We start from the raw sequence: 27347 nt of genomic DNA, 5'->3' as shown, positions 1-27347 counted from the left end.
AAGTTATAAGAATTTTTGAAATATATGTAATTTTATACGTAATTCACATTTGCTTATAACATTGTTGCTTTTCCGTTCTGTTGCCACAAATATTTCAATTAAAGTGGCGGTTGAGATGTTAGTTTGAAAGCGCGAGCATTTTAAAAAGTTTCCGTGAAACTGGAAAAATAACGTGAGTATTTCTCGGAAATTCGATCATATGAGTAATGCACATAAAACACGAAACTTTTGATTTCTCACTAATAAAAGAGATAAATTGTTCAATCTGACATTAGATATTTGCCGAAAAAGAGAGAAAGAAAGAGAGAGAGAGAAAGCCAAAACAAAATAAAAAAAGGACAACGCGATGCAAAAGGATGCAACCCAATTTTCATCGAGTGTCCGTGTATACTTTGGCGTCACGATGTGCGAAACCTTAACGTTAAGATCTTTTTAGAGGCGCTAACGTTATTAATCCGGGAATGGTACGGTTATATCCGACACACCCTCGCGACTCTCCGGAATATCGGAGGGTGGCACGGTCTCTCGCGCGGCGGCAGAGAGAAATAAATGACGTCACGCTTCGGGAAAAGTACTTCCCTGCGGTCTGCTATCCGACGAAGTTCGAGACAAAGAAGAAGAAGAAGCAGCCGCTGTTCGTGCCAAATGCCGTTGCTACCGGAACACCCGTCGAAGCTCGTAAGTCCGGGTATAATTGGATCCCATATTTGTAATAAAGGATTAAACGATATTTTTCGTTAAGAAAATTAAATTGCGCGTATTAATTAGAAAATACAAATCGTTGACAAATATAATTAAATAATGTATTTTTAAGATGTCAATAAATTGATTCTTTTATAGAGAGAAATAGAAAGAGAAAATACCTTCTATTCAGAAGCAAATAAAGAATATTTAAGAAAAAATACGGCGTGAATCTCTTTTCTTAATTTTTTGCTAAATGTTAAGATTTATAAAAGATATTTAAATATTTTTGATTTTCAGAATGGAATAAACATTTGTGTCGATTTATATCCCTTATTTTATCCAAGCATATGATTATAACGAAAATAATTATTGAAAATCGTTCGTTATTTATAGAGAAAAGATTGACATGATTCGAAAGCGAGCTAATATTCTTGCGACAAGCGAATCCAGATAGGTAAAAGTTTATAACTGATTCCGTATAATTTATGACGAACACAGCAGACAGTATTGAATAGACGGTAGTCACGCGTCTGCTTCGTTGACGCGATTTCCATTATTAAGAAAGTCGCACAAAGAGAATGACGTTTTAAGCTTTTAAGTTTTTGAATCTTTAAGTCATCGCAGACGAGTAGTTAAGGTTTCGCACAAATTCTACACATGATATATTATACAATAAATACATAAATGTTTTGAGAGAATCGATCGGAGATTAAATAATTCAAGAACAAATAATTAATGCAAGGATGATTAACACTTCCCTCTTGTTCGAAAGCAACAATCTCTCAAGTTATTTTTCAAATAGCGTCCATTATAGCCTTCCGTATAGTAGCGTACGTCCATCATGCGGTATATGCCTGAAATATTTACCGTCATTTTTTTTCGAGCTCGTATACATAATCCCCTCTGTAACGAAAAATTCACGAATCGATGGAAGCTTCGACCGACGAGGAAGTTCCGGTATACGCGTTCTCATTGCAAAACCTGTACTCGAAGGCGCGACGACGCGGCGAGTCTTTTTACCAGCGCGCGTACGAAGTGATTTATAGTTGGCTAGTTTTTCCCTATTTCCTACAAAATGACAAGGGAGCTAATTAACTCGGCTATTGTTGGCCCCGATCCCTCGCTCCTCCCCGCCGCTCGTTCGCGGGAGTCACAAAACTATTATTACTCACGCCATGTTACTTCGCGGTAATTAACGAACATGGCTGGAATATCCGACGGCAGAGGGGGAGAATTCGCTTTCGCTGACTGCCGCGCAACTTTCGGAACCGGGCTGTCTCTTGCCGAGCGTTTCTCATTCCGATTGTACGACATCGTGCAACGCGACGCTCTAAATGAAAAAAGAATTCCGCTCCTGCCAGGAAGAACGCGAATGATCGAGCGAGTTGTGTGACACAGAAATTTCAAGAATGACCAACTTACTTTCCGATGAATTTCCTGTGTGAAACCTATGACTCTTGAGGGAACTAGTTCTCTACAAAGCGCACACATGCTTACCTGAAACAGAAAAAGATATTTACACATAAATATATATCTTTTAGAATTAAATATTATAATTAATATACAAAAAGAAATAAATTGCTCTACAGATTAGAAAGGATCATTGTATGTAGGGACATGTTATATTTTGCATAATTAATAATCGTTTGAGAAATTTAAGAGTAGCAATTTTAATCACATCGGTTTAATCATCTGTCTACAACGAGAATAAAATTACGTGCAATAATTTATTTTTTTTAGAAAAGTTTGATTTTCTATATCTTTCGTATTTTCTGCATTAATATAAATGTCTTTTTTTAAATTTTTAAAAATCTTTACAAAAATTAGAATACATTATAAGATTCGAAATAATTTTCACTATTAAGGTACTACAGTTTACCCTATAATATGTTTGAATATACAGGACCGATCAAAAATATATCACCTTTATGTTTTTTGAGGATAACTTAATTCAAAGCATATATGTCTATCTAGTCAAATATGTTTAATACTAATTGTAAGTATGTAAGTTACTGAACAATAAACTTTTCATTCAATAATGAAAACAGCAACTCAAGAAAAATTCATTAAATATATACACTTTGAATTAAGTTATCCTCAAAAAACATAAAGATAACATATTTTTGGCCGGTACTGTATCATGGCCAAAAACTTCTTTGAAAGCAATATTATCTGATATTTATAAGCTCGTCAAGAAATAAACTCGTAGAAAAGAAAGGCAGACTTAGTTCAAGTCAAAATCAATCGGCGCCAAAATCGAATGAGAACGCGCGACCGGAGATGAGCGGCGTAAATTTTCGTGTAACGCGGAGTAAACTTGTGAATAATTAATTAGTAATACGAGATGGGAGTTGCGCTAAGGGCCGGCTGGCTCGGACTATCCTTTCTGGGCCGCCTCGACAGCCACGGTGCTCAGGTTTGAAATTGGAGTCCCCTTCGCAGGGATCTCCCGTTCCCCGAGCCCGTCTCCGGATGAGGCACGCGAGGCGACGTCAACCACGTACCCTCGCTCACCTCATTATGCTAATTATTTAAATCCCCCAACGCCACATTATGTTAAGCCCCGACGCACTTGGCAACGTGTCCCGTATATGTGTATAAATCATCGTTATATCCCGTGGCTCGTTAAGAAAGTAAAGAGCATGCTATACGGCTTGCAGTGTCGTATCCGACGCAACATTACTCGATGTAACGTAATTATCTTGCGAATATCCTATTAAACGCGCGTATTTTCGTTTTTCTCCGAAACCTATTACGCTACGTACCATTATAAAATGATAAACGCAGTGATAGTCAAGCGTGCGAGTGAACGCCGTTGATTAAAGCCGATGAAAATTTTAACAAATATTAAGATTCATACAGATATAAATATTTATTTCTAATTAATAAACAATTGATTTCCACCGAGATAAATAACATACGAGCGTACATGTTATACAACATTCCGAGCTTATTCGTACGCGCGTGGTCGATGAGTTTCAAATAAAATTCTGATTTGAAATCACGCACGCGTAAATCACGTACGCGCGCACTAAAGTTCCGAGGTCACTGAAATCGAGGAACTCTAGAAACATCACAAAGCTGCTCGGGCGTTTATCGGCTAAGCAAGCAAACAAGACGGGGCAGGGGGAGAAAAATACATTCGCCGACCGTAATCGCGAGCTCGCGCACGCGATATATCGGGGCGAAACGTGAGAGAGATACACGCCGAGAGGGTCAGCCCGCCCACGACCTTAGTTTCACATGCCCGGCGCATTTCGGAAAACTCGAGTTCAGCCGGGCTTATAGTTGAAGTTTGATACGACGTTGACGGTGTGTGCGCGTTTAGTGAAAGGGTGGGAGTCCCTACGCGGCATGAATAAAACATTTTTTAGGGTCATAAACCGTTTCCTCCCCGCTTTTTTAAAGGGCCTTTCCTCACCTCTGCCCCACCGACTCGTACCCGGCGCGAACACCCACCATTAGTACGATGGCTCGCGACGTCGCAGAAACGAAGTGTCGCGATGGAAATTATGGTCCCGCGTTCTCCCGGGTCTTGCTCTGCAGCTGCAGCGCCCGAATCGCGCCTGAATATGCTCCTAGTGACATCGGCTTAACGATCCGCGACGACTTTTAACTCGTATCGCATTGAAAAGTCCCGATGCGAGACGAATATATGTCGTTGACGTTTCTAACCGAACGCGATACGATCGTGTTTATGACTACTAGGTGTTACATAATAAGTTTAAGTGTTAAGTCTTGAGAAGGATTCTCCTCTAGAAATGTAAATTCTGAGAAAGCGAGAATATAAAAATTAAGAATATAAAATATAACTAATTTTAAAAAATCATCATACAAAATATTACGAATATATCGATTAAAATATAAAGATAGAGAAAAGAAAAAATATAATCATAAGTAGAACAAATTATGAGAAAGATAAATAGACAAGAAATGTGCGACAAAAATATAATTATACATATCGCTTGTATGGAGAATGATATTTTAAACAACCGACAATCACTCTCTTGCCAAAATCCTCTTATCGAGACAAATAATATTAAACATCGCCCCTGCAAAACGGATTCGAAAGCCCGACATACAAAAGGATTAATCCGCTCGATGTCTTGAATTGCATATCGAAATGACACGCTCGGATGCAGACCGCGCTGATAACGCATAGTTCAATGGCGCGTGTAATATGCTGCTGTATCGTTTCCACGAATCAGACGCGAAGTTTTGGCCGAAACCCGAAATGGGAAGTTACATCTCGGGAATCATAGCGAGCGCGTGCGCGCTCCTCGATGTTACTATTGCAGACAACGTGATGAATCAGGCTAAATAATACCGGGCGGAGTACTTGTTTGCCTATGTTGCAATTCTAAACGATCCCGCTCGCCTCATAGCAATTTGCGAAATTGATCGTGAAACATTATTATGCAATTTTATTTGATTAAAATAAAGCGCAGCAGTCCGCGCTTAATCCACCACGATCTTAAATTAATGACTCGACTTGAGTATCTTGCGAACGTAGCAAATAATGTCTTAGCGTTGACGTTAATATCGTTTAATGGCATTGTTCTTATTCGTCGAGATAACCGAGATTAACGCGTCATATCAATCTCTCTTTCTCTCTTTAACCCGTTATCTTCTCCCTCTTTATATATAATAACTTTTTATAACTTAGTTAAAAAATAATTTCTCTAAAATATATTGGAAAGAATCTACCACTGTTTCATCTGCGAACGTGCGGACTGGTTTATATTAAAGATATTTCATAACTTTACTGCCAGGATTATATTAAAGCTTTTACGCACATCTGCAATTTTCTTTAGTTAAACTTTTTTAATTATCCGCCCCTTTTAGAGTCGGCCGATTTCTTACCCAATTATAACGGAGAAAGATCTCAGCCGCACGATATATAAATTAAACGAAGGAAAGAAAAAAAAAATAATTTCTCGCGACGAAGTATTTATCAAAACCGATCGCTCTCGTTTTTATCATTTCATCGCGCGATATCGCGGCTTCGAGATTCCTCCCCAAAGTTTGGCAGAACCAGCAATACGCGAACTTACGCTGGTGGAAATTATGTCTGGCCGCCGCAGCTGCCGGAAAAGAAAGCGAATCAAACTTAATTTCGCCGGGACACCTGACTACCATAGACCGGCCTCTACGCGTATAATTGATAGTGAAATATCATTTCGCAATTTCGTTTAATTAAAATCTGATTCAAAGTTCGCCAAGAACAGCCATCGCGCCGCCCGAATAATACCATGTTACACCGGCTGCGGTTAATGCATCAGCGAAAGAGTTTCGATTCTGTTTCTCCTTCTGTTTTGCCTGCCTCGACTTCTCTCCTTCACATACCCTCTTCACCCTTCCGTCACTTCTTCCGCTGCTATCTTCCCTCATTACAAAAGGTAAACGATCGTCCCTGTCTTGGAAGACGACTGAGTTTCGTTTGCATTCACAATAACGAGCACTCGTATTATATTCGATCTCAATGTAGTCATTACAATTATGGTGAGAGTTGATCGAAATGATGTACCGTGATAAAATTTAAGATAATAGTCAAATATATATATATATATATATATATATATATATATATATATATATATTTACTATATATACTCTCTATTAAATGAATAATATATTACAGTTTTTTTTCTCTTATTACTTTTGCAATTTTTAACAAAATTTTAAATAGAAATTCTTTTTATTTGCTTATTCATGTCAATAAATGCTTATAAACACTAATAATTATCAAATCTGCTCATAATACAAACTTTACGTTTTTTGTTTCATTAATAAATTATTAAAAATTAATAATAGTTTGTCAATAAGAGAAAACTGATATTAACTAATTTTGCGCTACTTCTTTTTTCAGTAAATTGTTTTTTAATTATTACGAGTTCATTGAAATAATCCTATGAAATTTTTGAGTATCAACGAAAACAGCTGTATACACGTAATATATAATTAATTATTTCAGGAACGTTATGTGGCGCGTAGAACAATATATTTATTATGCATTTTCGAGAGAGACTGCTGTAAATAACTTGTCGAGTTGAAATACTGCCATCCGACTTGCCGAGTTGTAATACTGTTATCTTATGCGCAGTTTATCTTGTGCAAATTGTATGATGCGTCGAAAAATATTTTATTTGCCAAATAACAAGTCGATATTATTTATATATCATGACGCATGAAAAGAGCTTGACTGCTATAATTAAATTATAAATCCATCATTTGCCGACTCACGCAAATGCTGTTTTCAAAATATCTGCAAGAAATTTGCACGTATTACTTTTAAAACGAACATGAAAAATAGCTGTCGAAACGCCAGAGTCGATAGAAATGCCATTTTTCAAAGTAGAGTAGTAGTAGTAGTAGTAGTAGTAGTACTGAAAATTTTCCAAAAGACTTATGCTGTTAAAAGATGATGCCTTTGATATCATCAAAGTCTGCAGATGTTTCATCTATCTAAAAATTAAATCTATCTAAATATTAATATATAATAATTTGATTTGTATATATTTATTTATTATAATTAAAGAAATCTATACGAAAAAAGGAGAGATATAATCTATAAATTTCGACACAAAGTTGATATAATAATGTTCGATACTTTTACATAAAAATAATTTTTAATTGCTTCATTATTCAATGTTAAAGATGTAGAAACAATAATAACGCGAAATTTATGGGAAAAATTTTTTAAATCTTTATGTACTCCTTTATATATCTAAGATTTAAAAAATTTTTGTAATTTCTTGAACTTGAATGGAATATAAAAAGTTTCCAACTCGGAGTCCCTCGCGACTCCGGAGATCTTACCACGACGAAGCCTCGTGATATACCTGAGATGATGCCCCGGCATTACCGATATAATACTACAAACACGCCTCCCTTAAGAGATGTCCTAAAAGTCTCGCGCAATAAAAGCTGGTACCCATAAAATATCGCCTCCGACGCCCTCTCCCACTCCTTCCCCCGTCGCTACCGCCCCATCGGTTATCCATCCGTGGGTCCCCGGTCGGATGAGACGTAGGTACATAAAATAGGTACTCCGGCGGATTGAAATATAACCTCGAATATTTCTTTACGCGTTGGAGTCCGATACGTAATATACCCACGATATGATACTCTCTTACGATTACACTTTGACTTTCATATGGCCGCGTCGACGTTTGACGTAGTACGATCACCAAGTCGCGATACTCCGGAATGTTATTAAAAATATACGTGTCATAACATCCACTATCGATTCTTTCACTCTCTCTTTCTTTCTCTTTCTCTCTTGCGTATCATCAGGAAATTAATATTAAAATAGCCAGGACATTGAGAAATTGAACAAAGTGGTCTATGAAATTTTGAAATTCTACCCACATCATGCTGAAACGAAAATTGCATTCCGCGCTTCTATCAAGTCGCGTATAAGCCATGAAAATCTCTCGTTTAATGTCTTCTAATCAAAATTTACGGCTAATAAATTACTTCTGCGTATAGAAATTATTAATTAATTAATTTGAACTGAGCGTAAATGTTGATTGATTATGTGTGTACCTTTCGAAAACATTTCCGCACATGTCATCTAATCAATTTCTTTTAACAATATCTCCCATTAATCAGAAATATATTTGCGTATATATATCGCAATATTAAAAATGCTATTATAAAAACTTATATGTGTAGTTTTCCCTAAAATATTTTAAAATATCGTTTCAATGATCCGAATATATTTCGATGCGAAGAAAAGACATCATTAGATATATAAATAAATGTTTGTGATTAAATGTTCGGAACTAAAAACGATTTTTTAATATACTGTTGGTTGTTTCTACCGCGTTGAAAATTTTTACGATGTATTTTATGATGTATGTCCATGTGGGGAAAGATTTTTCCAGGTAGTTAATGTGCACATTTTCACACATGTGCGTTAAATATTCTGTTTTGCGGCAATGGCTTCCGTGGAATGGGGCGTATAATGCTTTCCACGAACGCGATTTACAAGCAGCATACGAGAGTGGGCGGATGGGGTTCGGCTACGATTACGAAGGGCAAGTCCACCTGGGTATTACGGCAATAATCGTATAACAAAGAGCGGGGAAGCTCGAGTAGGGTCACCTGATGGTCCTTCCGGGTTGAATATGGGTGTGGTTTGTTAGCGGTCAAGTTTTTCGACGTGTTGAGAGGAAAGTTCCAGAAACGAAATTGCACTTTCATCATGCGTGAAATTTACATCACGAGAAAAATGATTATAAATCGGACGTTTTAAAATCTCAATTTTGATTAAATTTACGAAGAGGTAAAACTTGGATACTTTTTACATAAATAATAAAAAACATGTGAGAAATAAACTGTTGTTACATAACACACAACACAACTAATATAGAAAGCGTCAAAAGTCAAGAGAAAAACTGTAAAATCTTGATTATAACAAGAATATTTTTTTAGAATCAATTCATTAATCTACAGCAAAATGTCAAATTGTCATAAATTTTATGTGCTAATGTTACGCGTTTCAAAACCGAATAAAGGGACGCTAGAAAATGCACGAAAAGGCCAATTAAAATGGCTCGTGAGGTGCATTTATTAACAATCGTAATCACGATAATACAACGACGATCGTTTTATATCTGCGTGATTTTCTACAGCGAGCCGATGCAAGCAAAATATTTAGCCAGGCGCGTGCGTTCGACGCGCGAATAGATGGAATCGAAGCCGCGCCGCTATCTAACGCGCATTAATTAACTTAATGAAACACGGAAACGTATACGGCAGTGTAACGACAGCGCGGGAGCGTAAACATAACGCAATATGTATATGAACAATACCGCGCCCGGATAACTTTGCGCATGAGATTACACCTCCGTGTCGCCATTTACGAGAGCTTTCTCACACAGAATCGAGTCGGCGAAGTTTTACTCCCTTCGGCAGAAGCTGGTATTCGTCCAAAGTGGTTAAATACGGCAGGACGCGGTACTAAATATAAGCCTGATTTATTATAAGTGGGGAGTAGGGGTTATTATTAAATTCGGTCAGCTCGTTCTCCTGTTCGAACTAAGTTTAAATCTCTCTCTCTCTCTCCTGCATTCATTCGGTTTGGTTAAAAACGAGGATGAGGACATCGGTAGAAGAGAGCAAGCGAAAGAGAGGGAGAAAGAGAAAGTTGATGAAGGAGAAAACGCTCGGAAGAGTAAAGCAAGCCGACGAATTTATTAACTTTAAAAGCTGGCAGCAATACCGCCCCCGTTAAAGGCGCTTTCATGGCTTTACGACCCGGTCCATCCCGTCCCTGTCCTCTGACCTATCTCATCCCCCACAATCTCGTCGTGCGGCTCCCCCCTCCCCCCCTTCCCTCTCCTGCCGTCCCGCACGGGCCGCGATGCGCAACTTATAATTTTCTTTGAAGCTTCGCGGCTTATCGATCGGACTCTATGATTGGAATTTATAATAACCTTCGATCTGAGTGCCGTTTCATCGCGCGGCCGCCCCGATTGCAGCGAGAATGGGGAGCGAGAGAGCGGGTTTGCACTTTCCGGGTTTCATATCGTCCCCGACTACCGTCGACCGAGGAATGAAAATCCAATAATTGAGTCACAAAGATTTAGTTTTCTACCTCGGTACCTTTGCTACTGCGGTGAAAAAAAGCGGCAATTAGCACATTACTGTTATTGCGTTTCTCGATGATTGGTGTCGCAGTGTTACGATGAATGAAATTAATCATCTGTATCGCTTATTTACAAAAAAAATTAATATTCGGCCAAAATTTGAAAGAAGTATAGAATTTCTCTTGCTTCTCCTTTCATGTGTGAAATCGTTGATTGATTTAGAATTGACTGTTTGATAATGAAACGATCGGAATCAGCAGTATAATTTATGAGTTATTAAACTATGAAAAGTATAAAACTAAACTGAAAAGTATAAATTTTTCAAGATATGGACATGCTATTTCTGTGTAAATAGATAATAAAATTTTATTCTTTATGAAATAATAAATATTGTCCTATTTTTGTTTTGTGTCATTATTCTTTCTTAAATTATGTTACTTTATTATTTTCATTATCATTAAAATTTCAATTGATTCTATTCAAATATCCATTATAAAAATATGCAAAATTAGTACATTTTAAGCCGGCTTATTTACTCATTTATTCTATTCCGACAATTTTTTATCGTAGGAAAGAGATTACGATCGAGATCGAAGGGATTACGAGATTACGATCTTCATTTTCAATTGGAAAATTCTCTCATAAAGAATCATAACTGATAGAACAGTATATCGACTTGATAACAACCTCGTATAGAATGCGAAAACATAGAGCCTCAGAATTGATTTGTTTCAATAGATAACCGTAAGGTTAAATCGAGCAGAAGCGTTTTTTGGAACCATAACACTTTGCAATGACTACCAATTTCATTTCCTCGTCGAATAATCTCGTTGATAAATCGAGAAAACATTTTCGCGCATTGCAGTAATGAATGTCATATATTTTTCACATATTTTGCGGTCACATATTAAGCCTGGCGAGAATGTTGTTAATATTACAGTCTCTACTCTTGTTTCTCACTAGAAGATAATCGTTATTTGTATCGATATTTCTGTTCGAATTATCGATAATCGAATGCGAGTGCGATGCAATAAATACTATTATCGCGTGATTATGATAAATTGTAACCTCATCGTTACCTCACTGACCATTTATCGAATTTCATTCCGCGCACAGATACAGTTGTAAATAATGAGCTACGAAATTTCGGGTCAGGGAGATAAATTGCAGTTGTCATGCGGTGAAAGTTCGAGCGCGCCGAACCGACTGCGGCAAGTTTGCCGAGAGAGGATTCCTAAAGAAAAAATATTACATCCGCTTGATTTCGATATTTTTCACAACGTAAAAGTATGATGTAAAAAGTAAGTTAAATATGTATGGGGCGTACCTCGATCAATTTGTCTATATAAAGTTACGAGAAGCACACGAAACATAAACGATAAAAAATGATACAATAACATGAAAAATAAAAGAGAAAAACAAAAACATGTTTAAAAAAGTACATCAAATTATTCCTAGGTAAACGAACGATTTTTAATTATCATCGTAATTATATAACAGAGAGTGAAAAAAAAACTTGAGACTACTGTTGCTTTTTCATAAGTATGAACTGATTACATTACGAGGTAAACTAATTTCATTCACATTAATGACAATGTCTGAAAGCAAAGTATTTCGTTATTTCACATTCAAAGCTATCGTCAAATTTGCAATTAAATATGTTTCCAACGACCGCAAAATATATCGTTGTTAATATCTCGTTGTTGACACCGCCGAGTTAATTGCTTCATTATCTCATTTCCCTCGCGTAAAGTATTCTGCAATAATTATTCCAGCAATTTCCGTATATGAACCTAATTAAACCGGATTAATTCTCGAGGGGAATATACGTCAAACCGCCGGTTGTTTTTGCGAAACTAGGAAATATAAGGAGAGGGGAGAAAAAAACGACGGAATGGCGTTTTGCAAATTTCGCGTTTAAGGTTTCCCCGAATCCGGTGGCTAACTATTCAGTACGACGTGGCGCGATGTTTCACGCAAGACGAATTGCAGTTGTTACGCGGCCAAAGTTCCTGCAGAGAGAGCGGACGACCGCGGTCAGCCGCGCTGGAAAATGAATCCTCCAGGAATATATTACACCTACCTACCTACCTGTTCTGCCGCCGCTACAGGCACTAAAATCCCACAGCAAGCTGTTAAGAGGGCCACGATAAAAAGTCACAGGGCGTAACGTGTAAAGAATTATGACTTATCGCAAAATAGTTGTACAAAAATATCAAATTTTTCAGCGAAGACAAAAAGCGTGAAGATTTCAATCCTTATAGTGCTCTTATCCTTACAAAAGTTCCAATTATTACCAAAGATTTTTCGTCTATATAGTTATCAGTAACGATGACTTTAAATGCAGATGGAAATAATGCGATAAATAATATGTTTTGTATGAACGTTTTTAAAAATAAAATATTACTTGAAAATTTACTTTTCGCCAAAATGACAGATGTTATATAGAAAATATTTATCTGAAAAATGCAACAACTAATATTATTAATTAAAGTAATAACGATTCGCTAATGATGTAATTCAAGAATCGATATCGTGTATGAATATCTCATGCGAGACATCAGGTTGATGTATGATGTATGACGTTGCAGACGCAAGATGAATTGCGGGCGGTTGAGTGATAATTTCATAACGTGAACACGCTTAATGCAAACGTGTGTGATGTCCAAACGCGCGAGCGTCTGACACGAATCTCGGACGTCGCGGTCAGCGAGACAATAGCAGCATTCGTTCGCCAGACTTCCGAATTCAAGAGTAATGGCCTCGTGAACGGTGCTTCACGCAAGACGAATTGCAGTTGTCACGCCGCCGAGGTTCCGGCGCGGTACAGCAATCGTGGTCAGCGGCGCTCGAAAATGAATCCTCGAGGAAGATATTATATCCGCCTGATCCCAATCCATTCCGGCGGACAAGAGAATGATGTAAGGAGGCACAAGGGGGGTTGCTGGTGTGCCGTCAAAGGAAGAGAGAAGGACGGAAGCGGCCGGAGAAAGGAGATCGGCTTTACGGGGATACCGAGTAAATGCCCCATGAATGAACGATGAGCCTTGGGGCCAAACGTCCTCTCGTCCTCATGTCTCCGCTTGCCCCCTTTACCCCGTCGCCACCCCCTGCGCCCGTCACCCCCTGCGAATCGGATTTCAAGTCGGTGTCTCGTGCGCTCCGCGGAATTGCGATTAGACTCGTCGTAGGATCGGATCCATATTACATTCTCGCGACAATCCCTCTTCCTCTTTCTCTCTCTCTCTCTCTCTCTCTCTCTGCCTCCCCGTTCTCCCTCCAATGTCGCGGGATCGTAATGAGATTGATGCGAGGAAACGAAAATAGATGTGCGAACGAGAGCGACCCAAGTAAGGCGACACTGCCAGGCGCGACCGTGGAAGTTCTCGATCTTCATGTCGACGGATTAATCGGGAATGAATCAATACGTACGCAGGATTTGCCGGGAAATCGGGGGGCTAATTGATAAATATTCGACGCAGCTCGATTAAATGTTTCGACATCATGTATTGTCTCGTATATATATCGCAGGGTTCACGATATACGCTTCGCTATTAATATTCATCCGTTCGTTCTACAATAGACGGCAATACGCAAATGAATATCATAAATTATGAGCGGTATTGTATATAATAAACTGTAATATCACGATTGTGAAGATGAGTTATGTAAATATTTTAATTATATCAGTCAACACACAAAACTATCGTTTTTCAATAATCAGATCAATCATCGTCAAATGTGATAACGGATCGAAATAAGGTGCATTGAGAGCGACGTTTTCTAATTTTCTTAATATGGAATGTCCACCATGCCGCCTTCCATTACGGCATAGAAGTGGCAATGTAAAACGTAAGAGTCGATAACGTCTGAATAATTCAAGAGTTAGAGACGTTGCACTTTCGTTATTGGAGCAACAAATTCGCGACAACGTCAGCAAACAGAAATAAACTTTTACAGACCGTTGGTTCCTTTGGATACAAACGGGGAAAACTCTCTTCTCGCCATCAAAATTTTAAAATTTTAAAAAGTTAAGCGATGAGCTACTCGGCAATTGCTAGCGCTGTTATTGCCAGCATAAAATAGCAATCTAAGTAATTACACCAATATTTATGTTGGCTAACTTCTCGCATTTTGCAAACAAATAATTTAATCCCATTAGATTAAATTGAGAATAAGAGTTTGAAATCGGAAGGGTAGAAAAGTTTTGCAGATGTATCTACATTAAGTTTTTAATCTTCTTTGCATTGTTGAATTTACATCTTTCTAAAACCGAAAAAGCACAAAAGTAACACCGCAAGAGTCCTCTAATGTCCTAATAATGAGCTACATATGTATATAAAATGATAAACAATTGATGTAAACATAATTATTTATTTATATATGAATTAAAATATTATTTGAAATCTTTGTCATTCTTATGGAAAATGTATAAAAAAATAATATTTTATTTAATATATATAAATAATAATTTTTCTGTGTTCAAAATGTTCTCACCATTGTTTATACAATGCTATTTAACATGGTATACAAAACAATTACTTTGTACGTGAAGCAATTGTCTCATATAATGTAACACGTAAATTAAAGGGAGAACAGGATTAAATTGAAATAGTCGGAGATCGGCTTTACGCGTCAATTCCCATTAAAGTTTGATTCCCCTACGAACGCGCGAGGTAAGGAAAGTCCGAGCCTATAAAGATACGAAACGAACAGAACGAGGAAATCGGACATACGAGGCAAAAGGGGAGACACCGAGTATAGGAAGAATAAGAAATAGATCACGAGAATCGCTACGACGGTTGAGTTTGTAGTAGTGATGCCGACTGGAATACGTTACTTCAGCGATTGACAGATTCTGCTGACTGATAACTCGAAGCGTCGGCTCGCTGGGATTTCCACAGAGAGCGGTGAAAGGCAGTCTGGGAGTGCAAAGGGAAAAGAAATAGAGAAAGAGAGCGAGGCGAAAAGGGGATAGGTAGCTAGAAAAGTAAGGGACGATTGACGCATGAAAGATTCATGGCCTGCACCGATGGCCACATCAGAAATGCCACGAGGCGAGTTTCAACTCGATTCTCCTTTCCTCCGAAGCTGCCGAAAGGTACCTCGAATTGCCGGCCCGCTGCTTGCTGCTTCGCTTAAACGTCCTGGGCCCGTTAAATCCGTTTCGGTAATCGCGCCGCGTCGTCGACGGCTGATTAGCTGTCCGGAAACGAAAATCGCAGCGGAAAGCCAGGAAAGAGGGAACGAAAGAGAGAGAGAGAGAAAGAGAGAGAATGAAGGTACAGAGGGAAAATTCGGTGAGAGGAATCAAGACGTCCATCTTTCCTCGCTGCTCGTGGCCTCTTATCGTGGAGAACGATACACGTTATATTGGTCCCGTGAGAGGGAACAAAGTTTACGTACGTGTAACCGAATCTCGGTGTGTCGGCCGTAGTTGCATCCGTGTGCGGCTGTATCGCCGCCGTGTTTCTCCTGGAGTTACGTGCGGGGCTTTGAAAATGGCCGACGCTCTTATGAATTGGCATTAGAGGATAATTACGACGGTGATCCCAGGACGACGATATATTACGCCGTAACGTAACGCGAGCCCCCGGACCGAGGGGTCTAGGATCAGGGGCAATAAACGTGTAAGGAGTCACGATGCCTTCAAATTGATTTAGGATGCATCGTATTAACATCCTTGCCGCTCAACGAGTGACATGAAATTTGATAGAGATAGGAATAGAGCGAGAGAAAACTAAATATCCTCGGCTATGGAATTATCGGAGATATTTGCGATATATGTATATCGCTAGCTTTAAAACTCTTAACAATCAAAAAGTTATTAAAAATGAAAAACTCGTTGGCTAAAGACTTACGCACTTGATACGTTAATATCTACGATAGCAATTACACGAAAAAATTAATATTTTACTTTTAATAATAAAATAAATGTAATGAAAAAATATAGGTTTTATTCGTTGAAATAGCGTGCATTAAATTCGAATAATTCATCGATTTTCTTCGCAGATCGATCATATTATTTTCAATCTCTCGCGATATTCTTCCATAGAGGATTTTTCTTCGTTCCCTGAAGCCACCTACGCTGACGTATACTCACAATGCACTAGTAATGTAAAGAAAACGAAAAAGAGAGAGAGAGAGAGATCGAGAGTAAGGCCTAATGGTTCGACAGTGATTTGTGGAGGGCGCAAAGTTGATTCAGGGGTGAGAACGGCACAGCTTTCGGTCGACGAAAATGAGCTCTAAATCAGGGATGCCTGAGAAAACGGGTGTAACAAAAAGACCGGCAGGAATACCACGAGATAGCGAGAAAACGGAGAGACGAGAGGAGAAAGAGGCAAGATGAGTCGGCGAAAAGAAGACGACGCGCATCCTTTGCAATAGAATCCGAAGGATTCGCCACTTGAAAATTGACAAGAGTGGAGAATAGGGCGAGAAAGATAGAGAAGAGAGAAGAAGAGAGCGAGAAAGAGAAAGAGGGAAAAGGAAAGGCGAATGAGAAGAAGAGGCGAGAAAGGAACGAGAGATTGCACGGTAGAGCAATGTGGCTGTCGGTAAGCCGCATCGAAGCGAAAAATACGGTTTTTATCTTTAAGTAGCACCGGGTAATTGCGTAATTAATTACAGCTTTTATCCCGAGCGGCCAACATCGTTTCGCGCGAGACGAGGCTAACTTACCCACTTTACCGGACGAGGCACCTGGGCGATCGTGTGATTTACGTTCGCCTGGGTAATTAACATAGATAGAGACTGGTGTGCCATCCCCGACTTTTGCCTCCCCTCCCCTCGACTCGCCTGCACAGCTATTTCCACTGTCTACCGCCCAACCTCTCGTCCACTATCGCGACCTTCTTATCGGACAGCGCGACATCTAAGCCCCGAGATCGTGCCAGACTTCTTTCCTCGAGTGGAAAGAGAGTCATTTCGAAAAGCTCGGAAGCTCCTTTCCCATGCAATCGTACCAGAAACGGTATAGCAGAACTGTCCTAAAACTTGCTCGTGTTCTTCGTATTCCACGCGAATGCCTTTTAACTGTTTCACAATGCTGTCTTCTCACACAGAAAATTCGCATCAAACTTCAAGAGTGCATCTTGCAACGAATTTGGAATATGCTTAAAGTATTTATTAATTAAAAGTAAAACAATTCAATCAATTTATATTTACACAAACTAGTGTTAAAAGTATCTCTTAAGTATTTCTCAAAATTTACAAATTCAACAATTTATAAATAAAATCTTCTTCTTATATATATGTTTATATATGTATACGTAGCTCTAAAGATAATAATAAATCAAGTTGAGAAAATAATTTCTTACGTAAAGTCTACAAGAAAATATATCTGTCATTAACATTGCATTCAGCTTCTGTTTTTTTTCTGTTGGATTAATCAAATTTTTTAGAATCATTTTTTTCAACGCAATCTGAATTATCGCAAAAGCGTCAGTAAAGTATCATCACAAAGAAAAGAGCGGCTTTTCTCGAGGCGGAGAATCGTTCGAGTAAATTTCCGGAGAGGATTCTCCTCTTCGGTCGGCTATACTTCTTTATAAGTATTCATACGGGAAAGAGTCCTCGGTCCTCGAACATTCGGTAGAACTTTTATTGTTCCTCTGCGATCGCTGTTCATCATTGGCGGAGCGGCGAGCTAGTGTCTACATACATATATGTCGTTGTAGGAGCGCGCAGAAGGGAAGGAGGGAAATGCAGAGGTGGATGAAGTAAAGGGGTCGAAAGTTTCGTGAAAGAAAAATGATACGGACGGTGCTACGTGTCCGAGAAGACATCCAGGAAGAAGTTTGAACTCTTAATGCCGACGTTAAAGCTCTTCATCTTCGACGAATCGTCCAAGTCGCGGAAAAGGCAAAATTTTGCCCATCGTAATCGAACGAGTTTGTAACCCCGTCTGTGACCCCATTTAATCTACGACTGAGAATGCGCGACAACGAATGGCGAGATTCGAACGAAGGGAATGAGAATCGCGAACGAATAATCAGCGCGAGAATGAAAAATTCTCAACAATGAAAAGACTGCAACTACGAAAAAGGTCAGATAAGGACTAAATAAAGTTTCCTAATCATTTCTGAAAATGTACAAGAGAGAAACAACATAGAAAAGACGACGAAACACGATAACAGATAGCAACTGACGTTAATTAGTGTGAGTTTACGTTTTGGGAGATTCATATTATTTCATTCGCAAATTATGCTTTTGTAAGTTATATGACTTGGCCGTATGACTAATATTTGTGAAACATTCAGAAGCAGTCATATTAATTACTAATTTAATCTACGGAGAAACCTCAGGTTGAATCGTATTTAAGACGACGAAATTACAGAAAGGACGAACGGAAATCTCGGACGAGACATAGAATTTCAATGACAATTCGGAACTGAAGTCATAATTAAAGCTATGGGCGTCTTCGAAGAAGCTCCGAGCGTCTTTGAGCGCAATCTTGGACGAGCAAGAGCGTAAGTACATACTTGCCGAAGTACTTACGTACACAAAAGACGTCTAGCGAGGAGACGAGAAAGAGAAAGAGAGAGAGAGAGAGAAAGAGGAACAGGAAAAGAGGAGGAAGGAAATGGAGGAGAGGAAATCAACTGTGGATAGCTACAGTCCGATAACTGAATTTCTTCCGTGTCTTCCTTCCGTTTCCAAGATCGATCGCGAGTAGTTGGTCGACGATCAAAAGTCGAAAAATTCTTCTCGCCGTGTGAAGGGGCGAGGTCCCGGTCCAATTTGATTTGCAAGCAAAGTATGCCGTGGAACTGCTCGACGAGAGGAGACCCGGCCACCGCGGAGAGGGATGAGACACAGCGAGGAAGGGAGGGGGAGAGCGGGGACGATGATGAGGAGGAAGATCCCGTGTTAAAAAACGCGGACGAGGCGGAGGTTAAGGAGAGTTGCACGCGTCGAAAATCTCAAGCAGATCTTGTCACCGTCCATCCTCGTCCATCCAACGGTTACCTTCGTTTGTAGTCGTCCAACTTGGCCTTTTTCTCCCCCTTCCCCAACCCTTCTTCAACCTTCGGCCAAGCAATTCCCGAAGGTACATCCGCGACCTCGACGTTTTAACCCTGCACTCGAACTCGCCCTTTCATAGGACTCCATTTTCTTATTTCAGTTGCTCGACGCTCGATACGATTTTCACGAAACATCCCACACAAATGTATGCGACGACTCGTTTCATTATCATTCATTATATTGCTAGACATGCTGTGTATATAAAGTTAATTTAGTTAATTCAAGGTTAAAAGTTATTAAAAGATGTCAAGTTTTCCACGCGATGTAATTACAGATTGCATAAAATATACACACATGCACTTAATTGGAAATTTAGTTGAATAAAATATTTCATATAAAAAATTATCACAAACGTATATTATTTTATGCATCTTTGAGACAAATAAGATACGATAGAGACTTAAGGGATATGATGTACAGTGAGGTGATAGAAGAGGAATGCGAAGTTTTCAACTTAGCAGAAATATAAGGAAAGCTACTTGTATCCAGTTCGAATACGACGCGTGCCACTGAATTGAAAATAAGCATTAGGAGAGCGACCTACTCAATATCTTACATCACATACATGCACATATGGAGAAGTCCGATTCGCGTCACGCGTTCGAAACTTGAAAATGCTATCCTCGATCCCGTTTCTGCTCTTCGGCCTTGCCCGCATCGCCGATCGGCGAGTGATCCTCGCGACTTTCTCTCTTTCATGCGAGAAAAGTTATCGGGAGATAATAAATTTTACGATGGGGGAGGGGGAACGGGGGCGGAAAATCCCGGGCGATCGGAGCCAGAAACAGTTTAAAGCCGAAGAAGAGGCTGCCCCGAAAAAAGGCGAGCATAATGCGCGGCGTAGGTAGGTAAATGCCGATCGTAACCCGAGCGAACGGAAGGAGAGAGAGAGACAAGGAGAAGAAATTACATCGTTTGAATACACGCTCCATATCAACGGGGACTTTTAGCAAACTGCGATACGAAGAGGACTGCCAGTGACTAGCGTTATCCAGCGAGCGCGAGGCGGACGGCGAGAGGAGAGGAGGAATCGAGAGGGAAGATAGAAGGGGACGAGGGGAGAGGCGAAGCCAGCCGCTTGTGCCTAGGTGTATATATCTTGGCCGAGACATGAAAAATGCATCTAACGGCCCTCGAGGCACTTCGCCATTCAAGTCCACGGCTATCCTCCTCCTGCCAACCTGCCACTACTTTTCAGATCAAAAGTTACCTGCTCGCGTAACTTTTCTCGTGCGCCGTCTAACCGGCACACCACCACCATTATCAGCGCTGCCACCCCTCCCCTCTTCCGTCCGTCAGGAAAAGCCTCTGCCTTTCGCTTAACAAAGCACGCGAAACTCTATTATACACCGGCGCATCCCCGGTTTATGTATTTACTCGATGCGACGTTGGGTACGAACCTACATAGGCGTGAAACGTACGCGTTCGACATGCCGTGACGCCTATCGACGGTTATGTAGGATCACTTTCGCGGTTTTAATATAGCACATGTTGGTTTCCGAAAACCAGTCCAATTCCACGGATTCCATGGATTTTTTAGTTTCAGAAATTAACCTATATATCATTTTTACAATTATTACTGTTTATATGAATTTTGCTCCCAGCATAGTTTTTAAGGAATTATTTGAATGTATTATATGTAATTAGTTTTAAATAAAACAAAGCAAGGGATTAAATTTAAACACAAAGACTAATGGTAATTTTAAACTCTGACATGTGTCTTTTACGCTTATTAATGTGTATTTCAATAAGTTAATTATAACAAAAATAAATCACACCGATTCTAAAATAATAACTTTCCAATTTAATTTTTGCAGAAAAAAATATGCGAACATTGCCAATAACTGTTTAAAGCATTGCTGGCAACATATAGCAGTTTTTAAATGAAAAATAGATTCTTTTTCATTCAAATAGATATATTAATAATATATTAATAATAATAGTAAGTTTAATTTTTTTAACAATTAATAATTTTTTTCTCAATATTGTTGTAAACGATTTGATGGATAATAAAATAGTTTATATAAAAAAGTATTATTAAGTTAGATATATAAAAATATAATATTAAGTTAGATATATCATGCAAATATTTTGGAAATGATTAACTTACGTTTTAATGTCCAATGATTAATCTCCAACTTGCGAGGAAATTCTTAGAGAAATGTATAAACACACTTGCTTACCTGTAACAGAAAAAAATATTGATAAATATACCAATCATGAAATATCGTCAAATAATGCTATATATAAAATATGCATAAATTTGTAAGGATTTTTTTATATGTGCACGAATTTTTTTCACTGTCCACTTAATCATTAAATCAGTCAAATTAAATTTTTTAAAACTAAATTAAATTGTATAAATAAACAACATAATTAAAGTTCAATAAGAGAAAGTTCTGACATATGTAATATGTAAAAACGATATCTAAATATTTTTGAAAATATGTAAAAATTATGTTCAAGGAAATATATAGCTACATTCTTTTAGGCATTCAAAAAATTGTCATATATATGCTAAACCACGCAGTCAGGAGATAAAATAACACTTGCTCGCGAATTTCTGTGGAATGTAAATTGACGGAATCCTCCCGCTTCATTTTCACTTCGCGCTCTCTTTTTTTTCCCTCGCTATTACAAAGATACATTGCTATGGCATTGCTAACTGCTAATTTGTTAGTGAAAATGGTTTTAAGACCTTCTTCTATGACATAGTATATATTATACTAATGACACCTGTCGTAAGCATTATATAATTAACACGATACGATACATTTGTTCATTGTTGGTACTCCCAATATACATCTATCTATATCTGACGAAAGCAAATTAGCCGGTCACTATTTGTCACATTATTATTTGCTGTCTCTTTTTTACTATGTGTTTAACCGATTATTTATAAGTGATTTATCATAAGACTGCAGTTTCCATTTTGCCGATTCAATTCTATAATAAAATGAAAGATAACGTTTAAATGCATATATATGATATCAAATGTATATACATATATATTATTAATTAATAATTAATATTAATTTTTCTTACTGTTTTAAAAATATATCAAGAACTATCTTCGCACTGCGCGCTTTCTCAACTTTCTCCAAATTTAATTGTTATATTAAAAAATTATGGATTTATATCTGTTGTAAATCATTAGTCACGCCTACATACATTTATTCAAGCACAAGCTCTAAACAATGTCAACAATTATGATGTACTGCGGTAATAAAGCGACCCGCGCTTACAATATGACTTTTGCAGGAATAGGTCAAGAAGCGGCCGATGATATCTAAAAAATTGAGACACGTGAATTATACCATTCGCGGCATTACGACGCTACGATAAGTCTCTTTTAAAAATCCGATAACGCGGCTGGCAGAAAATTTGGTGGTCTTATTCAAATTTTTCGAGCCGGCAACTAATTCGAGACCGTCATAGATACACGCGCGTGTATCATGCCGAGCGCGCCGGCGGTTACATATATATCCCCGACAATGGGAACACCGGAGCCGGTTATCTCGGTTCTTTGTATTCAAATTGCCACGGAAATACAGCGGGCAGATTATGTGGAATAGGCATTTATCGTGGGATTATGAAAGCCCCGTATTGTAATAATAATACGACGTTACACTTGCCGGTTTTAATTACTTTTTCATACGTTCTCCCTTAATGAATCGATGACAAAGATTGCAAACCAACGAAACAGAATAATTAAGCCGCTTCGTCGTGCTTAACGGTACATTTAAGTGCAGCCGTAATTGCGTTTAAAACACGAAAGAGAAAATATCGACACTTATTAAATATCGACGCAAGGAGGGATCGAAGGTGAAAAAGGGAAAGGCCAATCAAGACTCAATGCGCAATTATATTTTTGCCAATGAACTGGAATCAATTTTTACATAAAGTTTGATAGCCTTGTTTGCTACAATTCACCTTGAGCAGAACAAATATAATCAATCGTGTGTATTGGTTTCTATTACATTCGTATTAAATAACTTTGACTAGCGTATCGGAACATGTCCTTTTCGCTACATTAAATCAGCTGTTTAAGCATGACATAATTAACTGTAATATGTGCGCGCGTTCCCGCTTTTCTCTCTTTTTTGACATTTGCCAATTCTCTCTTTTCTTTTAATAAACGATACAACTTCGAGATCATAACGCAGAACCTATAAATAATAAACAATAATCCTGAATTATCGTTTATTTCCTTATCGGCTCGTTGAGTATCGACATTGTTGATTCACGACGTAAGAGATTTAGCGATAGCGGAATACGACTGTACATTATTACGCCGACTGTTAAGTACTATTGAATGTTTATTAGAAGAATTCTCATGTGGATTAAATCATCTAGATATCGCGAACGGAAAAAAATCTCATTATTATTGCACGATTGCACTAAAAAAATGTTCGATTGTAATGCGAGTTGACCTTAATTGAAAAAAGATATCGCGCAAATAATATAGCAAAACATCTAGCGATACAATAACAAGAGAGAGAGAGAGAGATTAGAAATACTACAAATAACATTTAGCACTCGATATTTGCAAATTTAACTTAATATTAGCAAATTATTACTTCGAAAAGTTATTAGAACGTTTTTTCAGATTTTTTTTTCACATAATTAGTTTTCTGGTAATGTGTTCTGCCTAAAATATAATGAAATTTAATGAAAGATACATATCAGTATAGATTGCATATTTTATAAAATATATAACTTTGTTCTCATAACAATTGAATTTGGACATTAATGCCAGTTTACATCGAATCAACTCTTATTCTGCTGGACGATTTGCTTGATCTGTTTTTAATGACCAATTAGAAACAGTTGCTCGGTAGTCCAGTTGATATGTTAATAAAACTTGCATGCGATTAAAATTCACAAGTCGATTATCCACGCCAAGAAGGTGAGTGTGCAAGAACAATAAATAAGGAAACTCACTTTGTCTTTTCATTCTCAATTCACTTCTTCTACTTTTTTCTTTAAAATGAATTTCAGTGTAAGACGAGTGTTGTCGTGAAATGCAAGAAGAGTATGTATAAATATAAAAACACGCGGGAATACCCATAATTACGGAGGCAGAAATAAGAGCTAACGCCGACCGAGATTGCAATAAGCTTTGCGAGTTTGTTAATTATAAAAAAGACGGTTGAGTTGGAGCTATACTACACAGTGACCCAAGGTTGCAAGAAACTACGCGTCAGCTCGGTGGGCTTATTAATTAGGGAGGGAAAGGTAGCATCGAGGTAAAATGCAGCAACGGTTACGCAGCTGCTTATACTCTAGTTTGCAGTAATCGCAGCTGAGTTGGCATATTTATTAATCGAAAAGAATGAGAGAAATAAAAGAAGGGAATCACAAAGATAAGAAGAAAAAAAAGAAAGGGAGACTGTTTGATCCAACTGTGTCTCTGTATTAATATTTTTGAAAGTATTATTGAGGATTCTAAAGATCTTTCTCTCTCTGACACATTTTTATTTGCTTTTAAATAAAAGAAAAATAATCTCTATAAAACATATTAAGTTTCTATTTGTATATCACATGTATAGAAATTTAATTAATTAATATTACTTTTAAAAAAGGACAATAGGGAGAAAAGGAGAGAAAAGGAGGGTGAGTTAGATGACAGAGAAAAACAACTAAAACGACTGCACTTAGCAACATCGTGTCCGGCCGACCTCATGACAACGGCACAGTTAATATAAATGCACGATTAGAGTCAGGCGACACTATCTGATTATGGTAAGTTCGTTAATTGGCAAATTGCGAGCATGAGTCATGCGCTGGGCTGGGTAGATAGGTAGGTGAGTCACGTGAAATTTTGCGCTCCCTTTATAGTTCGCACGCGAATACAACACGTCGATCGCCCGGTTACGTGCACGCGTGTCCACCTCTGCGATTTCTACCCGGAGTCTCCGGTTTAAAAAAACAATTTCCGGACCATATGGCGCCAATTATTATTTCTCTTATTTTAATGTACTTAAGAATACATTAAATAATAGAAAACAAATTTTTTTAATATGACGTGTTAGTAATATTTTTATTTTGTAATTATATAATTATATCATCATGTTTACTTTTTTTGCTTTTTTTGCAAACAAAAGTAAGCCCTGTAATATTTTCTGCCAGAAAATAATAAATTTGTATAATTTAAAAAAAAAATGATACCGATATTAATTTATGTACTTTTAGGATACACATGAATTAAGAGTAAGCTCAAGTATATATTTCTATGTTACAATTTTCAATTTTCTGCGACATACGCTTTACCTGGCATTCTTCATCAACGCGTTTGAACGCGTTCCAAATAGAATTGTACCCGTTGATTGTTGATCTTGATGAAATGAAATGACATGTGCTACTTTCATGACATTTCAAAGTAACGAATCTTTGACATCTGTAAAGTTCGCCCCCATTTTTAAAATTTAATAATTTTTTCAAATTTAAAAATTAGGGAGCCAACTTTACAGAGCTGAATCAATGTTCTTTTCGATCGATCCAATTAATGAACAATTCGTAGTAGTGGTTCATGTTACAGCTCGTTTTCTGACCACAGTAGTCTTTTTATAAAATTTCTAGAATTATTGATGCAATTAATTTGACAGAAGATGTAATTTATATGTGTCAAATACACAATTCCAGTTTTCATCTACCTTACTTTTATTCGCTTTTAAAAAGCAAAAACAAATTTCATACTTCAATTAGTAATATTATTTGAAACAATATTATTTTTTAATTATCAGCAATATAGTAAATAATCATAAATAATTCTTTTGACGATTAATTTTGTAACAATCTCACGATAAAGTTAAGTTGCATCTGGATACAAAAAATAGATACAAAAAATATCTATAACGTAATCAATTACAAAACGCTTTAATATTATTATTCATAAACAGCTTAACCATTAATTACAAATTATGCTTTCGCTTCAAACAAATACGATTATGCAACAATATTGTGTCGGCGATAGCATATTGTGTATAAGCTGTATTAAATATAAGAATAGCTGTATAAATATAAGAACGATGATAGAATCAAGCGATCAACGTAAGTGCCAGTTATTTTCTTCCGCTTAGCATTCGCCAGGAACGCGCAAATAAAAAGTCATTTTCCTTAGCGAAAGACACATTCCGGAAGGTCCGACGAATTTCTACGCAGAGGCTACCATTTCGTGCCCGGACTGTGAGAGAAATAAATTGCCCGCCGGGCAAATCGTATTTTATTTCGCGCTGGTAAACACGGCGAAGTGAGTTTACGCCTGACAGGACAAACAGCCGCGTGTAACGATATTAATCCAAATGAACGTTTACTTGTCAGCATATTTCTCCCTCGTACTCGCGACGACGGGATTATTTTTTGCAACGTGATGCAAAGTTAAACGTTGAGCTGAAATCCGTCAAATCGATGAGAATCAATACTTCGCACGAATAACAACGACGTTAAGGGAAGTTGAAACAGTCGCAAATCAAAATGTGACGAGATATGAGAATGTCGTCCGAGCTAATTTGCGAAAATTGAGCGAGAAATATGTTCGCTCTCGCGAATTACTGCGACATTACTACTGCGATGATTGGCGACCCGTTCAGAGTCTATAAATTAAATGTGTCATCCCGGTCTCCTTCTGCGATAATTAGCACGTTGTAACCAACCCTCCCAACACACTCAAATTAGATTCGTGTTTACATGAACGGCGACACCTGTGAGAGCGTCGTGTCGCCAATCAGAAGATAACATTTGATTAGAGATACGGTACGCTTCATTAATTAGTATAGCACGTTTCTCCGGAAACTGATCTTATATATGGCTATATCAATACCGAAGACTTAATTATAATTCGTTATTATAATTTGGGTCATCAAATATTACAAGTATAATTATTTCTCCGGCAAAATTTATTTTTCAGTAGATCGTTTAAGTAAGATAAATTTGACCGAGCAAGTCCACTATCAAAAACAAAGAGAAAGAAAGAGAGAGAGATTTTTCCTCTCATATAAAATTATCATTTACTGTGCGTTCATAATTGGGAATATA

General features: G+C 37.8%; 1 protein-coding gene and 1 long non-coding RNA gene across 19 annotated transcripts in view; both read right to left on the bottom strand.

Annotated features, from left to right (window-relative positions):
- Positions 1 to 27347, bottom strand: part of LOC145972463 (protein muscleblind) — a 374150-nt gene that overhangs the window by 99501 nt on the left and 247302 nt on the right. Inside the window, exon 4 of one of the 18 annotated variants that reach the window (XM_083101118.1) lies at positions 21475 to 21493. The exons of the other annotated variants lie outside the window; for them this stretch is intronic. Coding sequence (XP_082957244.1) covers positions 21490 to 21493 — 4 coding nt within the window. The 3' untranslated portion in view covers positions 21475 to 21489. Of the gene's footprint in view, positions 1 to 21474; positions 21494 to 27347 lie in introns of those variants that run through there. 18 annotated transcript variants of the gene reach the window in all.
- On the bottom strand, positions 934 to 21491 carry LOC145972468 (uncharacterized). The gene is made up of 3 exons (XR_014439176.1): positions 21421 to 21491; positions 1857 to 2181; positions 934 to 1752 (listed from the first exon to the last, which is right to left on the bottom strand). It is a non-coding gene; the product is annotated as an uncharacterized LOC145972468 (long non-coding RNA).

Source organism: Camponotus vicinus, unplaced genomic scaffold (genome assembly GCF_025532165.1).
Source record: "Camponotus vicinus isolate PSW18456_S1 unplaced genomic scaffold, iyCamVici1.0 SCAF_5, whole genome shotgun sequence".
In the NCBI taxonomy this organism is placed as follows: Eukaryota; Metazoa; Arthropoda; class Insecta; order Hymenoptera; family Formicidae; genus Camponotus; species Camponotus vicinus.
This window is presented reverse-complemented; position numbering and strand designations above follow the sequence as displayed.